The sequence below is a fragment of the Amblyomma maculatum genome, chromosome 9, assembly GCF_055883805.1.
Source record: "Amblyomma maculatum isolate TAMU_Amacu chromosome 9, ASM5588380v1, whole genome shotgun sequence".
Lineage (NCBI taxonomy): Eukaryota > Metazoa > Arthropoda > Arachnida > Ixodida > Ixodidae > Amblyomma > Amblyomma maculatum.
The window spans coordinates 35,411,638-35,423,004 of NC_139352.1; the positions used below are offsets into that span (position 1 = coordinate 35,411,638).

Consider the following 11,367-nt stretch of genomic DNA (forward strand, 5'->3'; position numbering starts at 1 on the left):
TGGATCTCAAGTTTGGATACTGGCAGATAGATGTCGATGATAGGGACCGTAAAAAGAATGCTTTTATTACACCCGACGTGCTATACGAGTTCCGAGCCATGCTTTCGGTCTTTGCTCCACACCCGAAACTGTTCAGAGACTCATAGACACCATCATTCCAGATCTAAAGTGGACAACTTAATTCTCTTGTATACTTGGACGACGTGATTTTATTTGCCCCGAATTACGAGGAGCACCTTTGTTGCCTAGTCACGGTCCTAAAGCCATCCAATCAGCGGGCCTGACTGAAAGCCAAGCAATGCCATTTCGCTTGCAGAGAGTTGAAATTTTAGGCCATGTTGTGCACCTGGCAGGATTTCTGCTGGATCCTGAAAAGACCGTTGCTATAGCCAATTTTTCGATACCGTGGGACCAGAAAGAAGTTTTCCGTTTTCTTCGATTACGTGCGTATTACCGGCGCTTCTTGAAAAACTTCACGAAAAAAGCCGCCCCCGTTACACTACTTACCAATGCGGGTATACGTTTCACGGGGGGAGCACCGCAAATGCAAGCATTTCAAGAGCATCAGTGTCGCCTGCAGTCATTCAGTTCTGGCACATTTCGATGACAACGCGGATACCGAAGTACACACCGATGATAGCAATGTCGGATTGGGCGACAACATATGATCGCCTATGCTAGTCGGGCTTTGTCCAAGGCCGAGGCAAAGTACTCTACCACTGAAAAGGAACACCTCGCAGCCGTGGGCCTATTTCGAACTTTCGACCCTGCCTCTATAAGGTAAACCCTTCAAGGTAGTGACCGACCATCACGCGCTGTTTTGGCTGGCAACACTCAAGGACACTCTATGCGCCTCCTAAAATGGAGTACGTCATTGCTGTAACGTACAAGTGAGTTCGCAAGCATTTAGAAGCGGATTGCCTCTTTCATGCTCCTCTGTAGCCTGTTCCGGAAGCCACTCCCGACGATAACGCATTTCTGAATGCAATCAGTTCAGCTGACTTTGCCGATTATCAACGCCACGATCACGACATCTGTCACGTAATCGACTTTCTTCAAGGTGCCAGCAGCATGATACCTAAATCTTTTCGTCGCCCTTTATCTTTCTTCTCGGTGTCCACGTGACGGCGTTCTTGTCAAGAATTTTGCCGCCAGCCGTCGAAAATACCTACTTGTATCAGCAAGCTTAAGGGAAAAAAATATTCAAGCGTGTCATGACGAAACCACATCCGGACAACTGGAAGTTACTCGGACGCTAGCCAGAAATAAAGAACGGCCCTAATGGCCTCATTCGTCAACCCATGTGACACATTATGCTGGAACTTGCCGAGAATGCCATCGCCGAAAGTTGCCCCTTGTGAAGCCAGATGGCCTTTTAATGTCCATTGGGCTACCGCTCAGACCATTCCAATAAATCTTGGACCGTTCTATACCTCCAGTGGGAACAGGTAGGTTACAGTAGCTACTGACTACCTCTCCCGCAACTCGGAACGCTCCGCTCTTCTTCGTGCTACCGTCTTTGAAGTGGCGAAATGTTTTGTTCTTCACATTGTCCTGCGACATGACGCTCCGAAGGTTCTGTTTACAGACAAAGGAGCTGCGTTTTTCTGCGGAGCTCGTTCAGCATATCCTTACTCTTAGTCGCACAACTTCCGGCGGACAACTGCATGCCACTCCCAAACAAACTGCCTGTAGGAACGTCTGAACAAGGCCATAGCAGACATGCTGTTGATGTATGTGGACGTCGACCACAAAACGTAGGACGAAGTCTTCTTACCCTACTTTATATTTTCACACAATACCGCAGACCAGGAAACGGCCAACATGACTCCGCTCAGCCTCATTTACCAACAACAAGTGACGACCACACTCGACGTCATGCTACCCCATATAGACGAAAGCCCAAATAACTATATCTCCTCTTTTCTACAGCACGCCGAATAGGCCCGCCAACTAGCAATGGTGCGAATCCAGCTGCAGCAGCAGCAAGGCCCAGATGCAGACCGCTACAGCCTGCGGCCACGGACTGCAGTTTATCTTCCAAGTACCTTGTATTCGTCGAAACGGGCTCAGTTAAAAACTCGCGCCGTTATTTCGGACCATACCGCGTTCTTCGACGCGGTGGTGACCGGGACTATAAAGGTTTTCCTCCTGAAGAACCAGTCTCGATGTCCGAAACGTTCTGATGTATTCCACGTTAACCGCCTGAAGCTTTTCAAAATCGCTGGGACTGCTATTCTGCTCCATAATATAATTTAGCATCGGTCGATACTTCCCGAACGGGAGTCTCTTTGTGGTGAAGATGACGAAGTTCAGAGGTATGGAAAAGAGGAAGCGCTCTAGCTCCTAGACTAAGCTCGAAACGTGGTAAGAAACACTGAGCCCTGCCTAGGACGCAACTGCGAGGGTTCTCATTTACGCGAAAATATAAATGACAGTTTTCAGTATAATTTTCTGACGTCATAATACATTTGTGATGACACATTCATGTGTCCAGGGCTTCACCTTGCCTTTGAGATTTCGGCTAACAATGCCTTTATTTCTTAAAAAGCAGTGTAATCATAAAATGCCTTTGGAAAGATTTTTACCGCAGTTTATTTAATTTGGTTTCCCCGTAACTATGACAGAGATGGCATTTCCACATTTTTTTTTTGCTTCTCCGCTCTACTACAAAATTTGGAAAATAGCTTACCATTTTCAAGGAAACTTCAAATAGAGCGTATACAGCCAAATATGAAAGTTTAAAATGTCCAACAAGCACATTTTGAAGTGATTTAAAAATATTGCCTTTGAAGCGATGGTTTATAACCGTATTGTATTTATTTTAGAATGTAGTCCGCTATGCTAAAGGAAAGAAGACTGCCGATGTGCACTGCGATGTTAGAAAATTTCGCTCAAAAAATGGTTTTATACAATCCGATAGATGTCTCCTCATGCTACCATCCGCACCCACATATAAGTGCCGCCGCATACTGCTTACATCACAAATAGACATTGGTCAGCAATAATGTAACAATGTATCCGATCCCTTCAGAGTACAGGTCGCAGTCATTACATATGGGTAAAATTTTGAGCAATGAACAATACTATTTTTTCTCCTTCATTCGGACAGTTGGGACGAATGAGAATCTACAGGCTTCACGTTTTATAACATTCGTAGGAACAGTAAAATGCAGCAATGTTTTTGTAATGGTTTTTATTCCGTCATAGGGACCTCTTGAGAGAGAGAGAAAGAGAGAGAGAACAATTTTTATTTAAAATGCCTGCAGAATCGGTTAGGCTCCCTCCAAGCAGGGAGGACAAGCTTTTACCGTGACGCGGCCACTACGTCAGTCTCGTGCGTTGTGCTCCTTGAGGTCTTGTTACGTCTCTCGCTACTTCCGCGGGTTCGAGAGAGCTGCCGCCCCCTTCTTGGGGGTGCTGCCCCCCCTCTCCTCGGTTTCGCTCGGTCGCTGCCTCTCTAGAGCTGCCGAGACCTGCTGGACGGCCTTGAGTTGTGTCTCTTGATCACAGCTCCTCGTTGCAGCCTCTAGCTGCACTAAAATGTCAACAAAATTTTGCAGGAAATTGTTTTTCTTGATTTTTGAAAACAAAAGCTATATTTTCAAACATGCCATACTTGGGACTGTGTTTCATGTGCTTTCATTTTATATATAACAAAAAAGCACATGCACTTTTTAGCACCCAGTGGCTCATTAATTGCACGATTTTCAAATGTTCCTTGTAGTCTTGGAGAAACAACTTGGGGGAAATAGCCTGATTTGATGTCTACAGTTTTTGAAACTTTAACCCAGGAGGCATTGATGTTTTCACAGCATCAAGAGAGAGAGAGAGAGCAGAACTTTTTATTTATTCCAGCGGATGAAGAGGCTCCGGCCCTCCGTCGCTTGGGATGGATGGCGGGTGCCCCGCCTCAGACGCAGGCCGGCAGATGTTGTTGGCCAGCGGCGTCCCAGGCCAGCTGGATGGAGCCCAGGGTCCGAGCAGCGCAGCATGGTCGCCCAGAGTTGCGGCGTCAGATTTAGACCCCTCCCGGAGAAAAGGGGCAGGCCCAGAGGATGTGTTCGAGGGTCCCTCTCGAGTCACAGTTTGCACAGAATTCAGATCTTTCTCCTGGGAGCATATGGCTCACCAGGAGCGGGTGTGGGAATGTCCCAGTCTGAAGGCGACGCCAGGAGACGGCCTGCCTGCAATTTAGGGTAGGGGCTGGCGCAGCAGCCACCCGTCTACTGAGTTTATAATGCTGCAGAATTTCTGTGTAAGATTTGGCAAACTCTACGCTCCCCGCTCCAACCCCCCCCCCCCCCCCCCCCTCTCTGCCGCCGGCTCGATGGTAGAGCCCTCGAGCCATAACATGGGCGGATTCGTTGCCGGGAACGCCAGTGTGCGCTGGAGTCCAAATCAGCTGTATAGTTCGCGAGATTGGTGATTGCTGTAATATTCGAATTGCCTGGGGAGCAATCAACCCACGACTGTAATTTTGTATGACAGTTTTGCTGTCGCAGATCACGAAACGCGCCTTTGTCTGGGCGCAGGCTAGAGCTACAGCCACTTCCTCAGCTGCCTCGGGAGATGTAGTTTTCAGGGTGGCCGCCGTGATCGGTCTACCCGACCCATATTCGTTACCGCTGCAACCATAAAGTGGCTTGCCCCTCCGGCAGCATCCAGAAAGGCTACTTCCTCCGGCGGCAAACGGCTAAATTTCTTACTGAGCATTTGAGCTCTTTTCCCGACGCTCCGTATCGTGTTTGGGATGCATGTTTTTTGGCAGCGGAGGTATCCATAGCCTGTTCCGTACAGCCATGTCTATTTCAGATTTTGTCTGAGCGCCTCCCCAAGTGTCGATGCCCAGTTTTTCTAGAATGGAACTGCTTGCTGCGGTTAAGCGGAGCCGTTCTACCTGTGAAGTGCGCACCGCTTCCGCGGTCTCATCCCATGTGTTATGGATGCCCAGTTGCAGGAGGCTAGCGGTGCAGTACAGCGCGGGAGTCCAAGGGCTCTTTTAATACTTGTGCGGATGAGGCTCTCTAATTTCTGTCGTTCTGCTGCCTTAAGGAGTAAGTATGGCGTAGAATAGCTGATTCGACTAATGATAAATGCCTGGATTACGCGCAGAAGATTCTTTTCCCTTAGTACTCTGCCTTTACTCGAAACTCGGCGGATGAGGCTAACTGTTTGAGATACATGCCGCTCAATCCTTTTAATAGTTTCTCTGTTGTAGGCATTATCTTGGAGAAGGAGACCTAATATACGGATCTGCGATACCTGGGGAACTTGATGTCCTTGTACCGAAATCTGTATATCCACTTTATGCTCGTTCCGCAGGCACCGTGGATTTTTCCGGCGAGCATATAAGTCCACGTTCTGCTACAAACCACACGATCGTGTCCACCGCCTCTTGTAGCGTGTGTTCAATTACGGCATCGCTACCCCAGCTGATCCATAGTGTAATGTCGTCAGCATAAATACTAAAATTTAAATGAGGGTAACGTCGTAGTTGTTCTGGTAATTTTGCCATTGCTACGTTGAAGAGAAGAGGCGAGAGTACCGAGCCCTGAGGAGTGCCCCTACTGCCCAGAGGGAAAAATGATGTGCTATCGTGGAATTTAAAGCGGGCACTACGCCCACACAAAAAGTTTTTTGATATGGTTATACGTTTTTGTCCCTACATTCAATGCTGATAGGGCGTCCATGACTCCCTGGTGCGAGATATTATCAAATGCCTTCTTTAGATCGAGGCCAAGGATGGCCTTAGTATCTTTACTCTTGGACCGGATAATGTCATGTTCCAACTGGACCATGAGGTCCTGAGTCGAGAGATGAGAGCGGAAGCCTTTCATTTCCAGTGGGAATAGAAACATTTTTCTACATTGTACAATGAACAGAATAAAAACATTTTTGTGCTCTGTACTACTCGGTTTGTTAATCATTTCAGAGTTCTTAAGAGTGCTATGGATATCAAAGCTCCTTCTGTTACGATATCGTTAATAATTTTGTTCTCCCTAAATGTTACCATACCCGCAAAAGTATTTTCACTATTGGCTAACGGTCAAATATATGCATAATGTATAATATAATCAAGAATGTTAAAATCTGTAGTATTCAGGCAGTTTATCTCTCGAGCAATCGTCCAGCTATCATTGATTACTATTCCAGATATATATTGGCGATCCCCGACAAAAGTTCTCAAACAGATGGGGCTGTGAAGTGTGTGGTGCATTTAAAGAACTTCCTATGAGGGCATATTTGCTACTGTGTTCTTGAGAAGCATGCGATTAGAGCTGCTTTCTTGTACTGCCGCCATATATACCCCGTGCAACAGGTGCGTATATAATTAACTGCTGCCACAGTGGAGTCAAAAAGGCAGTGTACCAAAGGACGCAGAAATGGTCTATAACAAGACTTCAACATGACTCGCCCAGCTGTTTTCAAGAATGGATCGAAGGAGCTTTAGCTGACTTGTAGCCCACTTCAGACCACCTGACGTCCACAATCAGCTACACCAAGTTGACTTGCGTTGACTACATCAAGGTGGGTTTGAAAATCGCAGACATATTTAAGACGGGTCTGCTGTCCTCAGACGCCTGGTATGTGGGCTCCGCTCAAAACACATTATCGGATATAGGCTATCCAGTATCAGTGGTCAAAACGATTCATACTGGTTCAAAAAGAGTTGTCATTTATTGATAAATCTCCATCTTAGCACAAAATTTCGGACTATCTTGAAGCCAAGTTGTTGGTCAGAATACTTAGCCGGTGTTTGGTGCTTTACTGCGTCCTCACTGCACGTGCCAACTTGAACGTGGCAACTGGAAGGGTCAGCAGAAATGGTAGTCCAGAACGACTACAAATGTCAGGTACATTTTACAAACGCACATTCTGTATGCAAACATTTCGCTGTCACTGCGATTTCACACTTTGAATAAAGGTCTCTCGTCTAGAATTGTAAGACTTCATTTCTTCAAAAGCCTAACATTAGTGCGTAAAAGGTTAATAGCCAAAAACAATGTTTCGAACACTGGTTTGAACACAGTTGTACTCAGTGCTAGAAGTGTGCGCACTCTATTATACTGAATTCGCACAAAAATGGCAATTGATATTGATCCTAACTGTTGACCAGATACGCATTTGTTGTTCATAATGTCAGCCAGCACTCCCTATCTATTGGCTGTCCAAAGAAGACTACAGATTAAGAACAAAGGTGAGAGGTGAAAAAACAAATTACAACAGTAAAAACACATGCGCTCTAAGCAAACTGTAAAGAACTTGAAGCGTTTACAGAGCCTTTACATAACATAATTAACGAACAGATTCCCGTAACTAAAGCATACAACGCACGATTTATGTATATATATATATTCCCAAAGGTTTGGGGCATGCAAAAAGTGGATGCTAGGGATAGTGAAATATGTCCTATTGCTGAGGTATTTAATACTCTTTTTGTGGGCGTTATCTGGGAGCAATCAGCGTGAAGCGAAGAAGGTGCACTTTTCGTTCGCATTCATGGGCGACCCTAGTGGGCACCTAAATGCCTCGGCAAAATGGGGGCTGTGCCTCAGAGGCACGTTACAATGATGCACAGCTGACGAGGTGTCTTTTCTGGAGCACAGTGCGTAGCAGTAGGTCATGAAAAAAACTTGCTCTTCCGTGTAGTGCTCGAGGCCTGCCAGATAGAGCGCTCTAAAGTATCCTTTCATGGCCGCTTCTTCAGCAACCGCCGTCTTGTACGCGAAAAAGGATGCCTCGAGCGCCGGTATTGATGGGAAAAGATTCATGCGAGGTTGCCCCGTCTCGCCTAGGTCGCAGTTGATGCGGCGGCCATACTCGGCGGAGTGCGACTTGCCCCACCAGATAACGTTCTCACCTCGGTCGTCGATAAGCGTACCTTGTGAGTCTAAACTCTTGGCTATCTCCCTGGCAATAAGAGATCCCGCCGATCCATAGTTCACGGCGAACGGACCATTCGAATACAAGAGTGGCGGATCGATCGCAGCAATCGGAGCACTGATTTCGTTAACCAGGTACGTATACGAATACGGTGTGTGGTGGAAACTCCTCCTCTTGCTGTAAATATCTTTGAAGTGTTTATGTCTTTGCAAAGTTTGGTACTGCAGGGAACAGTTGATGAGCCAATTGTACACGAAGCCGTTTGCCTGTACGTTGCTAAAAGGAGCGTAAAAAGAATCACGCTGCAGAGGCGAAAAGAAAGGCTCTGCAGGCAAGATGCTGATATCCATGGAGTCTATCTTGCGCTCCGTCGTCTCCCTACTCCGGCTGTCTATCCAAGAAGTGTTTTTTGCCAGTGACTTGAACGCATTTTTCACACTTTTAATGAAGTTCGCGAGTTCTTGCCGTGTCTCCGGCGTCGGAAAGCGCGTCGTCACAAAATGGGCGGAACTTAGCAGCCCGAATCGAGAGTTGACGAACTCGAGGCAGGCACGCTGCTTCTTTTCTTCGATGTTATCGCGAAATATGAGCTCTGGTTTACCCGTCACGGCCCACAGGTGCGACTGGATGAACATCCAGGAGATGCCAATCTTGATGTCAGAAGCGCCGTAAGTGTCGAAGAGCCTTTCGATGCTATTCAGGATTGTGGAATGCTCGAAGACTACCCAAGTGTCCTCTGTTATGGTGATGTCGAAATTATCAATGTTATTGTGCAGGGCGGAAAACCAGGTTCCCTTTTTAATCGATGGTGTCTTACTCTCCAGCGCTTCAACGACGAACCACGACTGTTCGCTATGCACAGTCGGACGGCTGCCTACCAGGAATGCCCTTTCCAGCGCCTGGAGCTGTGCGGTGGTGATCCTAATTGATGTCACGTCAAAGGCGCTTAGATGCTCCCTGACGATTCTCGCATACTCAATCTCACTGAGGGGCCTCTCGATACGATCTCCCCATACAAGGTCGTGGCGACGTTTTCGAAAGATAATAGCGTTGTCACTCACATTGCTGTAGTGTATGCCCAAGCTGAAGAGAAAATTAATGTCATAATTGATGGCCATGTAGACCATCAAGTGTAGCGGGTGCCCAATGAAGTCTTCCTCTTGTGGTTCTGATTCGGGCCAATGGAGAGAGATAAATTCTTTAAACTCCTTTAAATACCTCACGTTTTCAGCAACTTCGTCCCGTTCTGGTGTGGTGCATTTATAATAAAGCCGGCTAGGTTTTCCGACGTACCACAGATCATGGCCCACCTCTTTGATGTTGCTCTTGATCGCGTCCTCGTTTATTTTGTCGAGTACAGAGAGGTGGGGGAACTCTCTCTGCCAGCCGTCGCACACGAACGAGTAGAAGTCCTGGCATGGGTCCACGCTGGTATTCAGCGTCGCCTGCAGTCTCCTCGAGTGGGCGACACAGCTTTCCGAAGTGCAGCGCACGGGCGGTCTTTCTAACCTCGAGCTCAAAAGCTGGTAGACTAGGAGGCAAATGGCCAGCGTCACCAGGACCGCGCCCGCAATACCAAGGAGCAGATAGAGTCTGCTCCTGTCCGCCGCCCCATCACGCACGTAGGTCCCCGCGGGTAGTTCCCTTGTGATGTCCTGGCCATGGAGCTGAAACAACAGAAGCAGGTTAGAAGTGGAACATAATAGTTGAGCGGTGTCATTACAAAAAATCCAAGGTGCCACTAGAGAGCGTTTTCGTGACAAGGAAAAAGTAGCTTCGACCCAAAGCGCGCAGCCTCACATCTTTCTGGTATGTGCGGACGCGGTGATTGCAGAGGGGATTCCAGGGCATTCTACGCCGTAAGGGCCCGCACTACGCAGTCTTTCTCACACAAACCATCTTAAATTGTCTCAAAGCGTCTAAGGTTCTAAGCTGATACGAGCGATGCTCCATATTTAGTGATTTATATTATATACGCAGCATTACATATAACCTACCTCTGTACTGTCTATCCTTTCCTTCCTTCCCCTCCCTGATTGTTTCATTTTTATCGGCTGCTGCTCAGCTGCTAACAAGTTCCGCGGTCAGCAGAATCTTTTCCGTTACTGTGCTGTTCGAAGTATTAAGTAAATCGTAATCGAAAACTGATGAATAATAAAATATCAAATGATCAACACCACTGGTGTGCGTTTGTGTCACTGTAAACTGTTCATGTTGCAATTATTTGAATTGGGCGAAGACGAGTGACCTCTGAATTTCGAGCACAAGAGAAAATATTTCTCCTTTGGCAGCCTTTCGTGCGAGATACGAACACTGTTGTCGAGAAAATAGTGGAAAGACTCAATACCCGCACTACAAGTGGATGATATTCTTCGAGGCGAAAATATACGAGATAACCTGTGGCGAAAAGAAGCTATTTATGTCGCAGTGGTCACCTGAGATTTATGTAAGTATAAAAAAAAAATTTGCTCGCGGTTATGTCACCTTCTAATGCGAAATTTGAGCGCCGCCTATAACATGTTTCACCGTTTTCGATAGATTGAGGCAAAGATTTCAAGCCAGACATGTATGTACAATTACAGACAACTATTTTATTTTTCACTCATATCCCTTCAAGAAGCACTCCGTAAACAGTTTTTGACTCTCATGAAGTAAGCTTTGTGGTCGGAGAAATGAAGAGAGCACTTAAGTTATCGGAAGGTTGCGGGATGTAACGCGTGGGCTCATAGGACCATTGCACGGCTGAGAATAAAGGCCGCTGTACGGACGCTTTTCGACCGGTTCCGCAAGCGTGCGGTCCGCCGGTTTTCTGTCCGCTTAACAACGCGATGCGGAATGGGTGTTGTACGATCGTTTTTCCGACTGCTGACCGGCAGTCGGGAAAACGGTTCCAGCGTCCCGATTGGCGCGCACAGGCATCGCCTTTTGTCCAGTAACATGCTCCCTCACATGACATTCAAAGCTGGCGCGCACCCCGTGCTGCGGGGTGCTACTGATTTTGGCACCTCGGCGCAGTGCTTGTGTCGGGATCACCATGGCGTAGTTTTTGCTGTGCTCATTGGCTCTTGTCAGCTGCCAGGTGAGCAGCGCTTCAGTAGAGTTCTTCAGTGCTTACATGGCAACTACAGTAAATTTGCATTGGCCTTTGCTCGCACGGTTCGTAGGTGCCGCCGCAATCGTCTGTCCACTTTTTTTTACTTTCCTAGCATGTCTTCGCTGATTTATGTAGATGTTTCTACGCCGAATTTAAATTGAGCACTGCGGAATGAACGTTCATTCATATTTCTTAGACCGATGAGCAGGATTGCTGCTATCGACGAAGCCGTTTTGCTACATTGTTTTGTGGGCCCAAGTAAGCGCAATAAAGAGTTACAGGTGCAAATGTAGCACGCACCGGTCCCGTTGATCCCAAGGTAAATGTGTGCAGTGAGGATAAAAGACGAGAATCTGCAATGGCGACATTCATCAGTCGTTAGGATC

The 11,367-nt window shown here is 47.1% G+C and overlaps 1 protein-coding gene across 1 annotated transcript; it reads right to left on the reverse strand.

The window, feature by feature from the left end:
• Positions 1-7,463: 7,463 nt before the first annotated feature.
• On the reverse strand, positions 7,464-10,923 carry LOC146178830 (membrane metallo-endopeptidase-like 1). The gene is made up of 2 exons (XM_084580047.1): positions 10,837-10,923; positions 7,464-9,554 (listed from the first exon to the last, which is right to left on the reverse strand). The coding sequence occupies exons 1-2, from the start codon at positions 10,921-10,923 to the stop codon at positions 7,464-7,466; spliced, it is 2,178 nt and encodes a 725-aa protein (XP_084436173.1).
• Between the last annotated feature and the right edge of the window lie 444 nt (positions 10,924-11,367).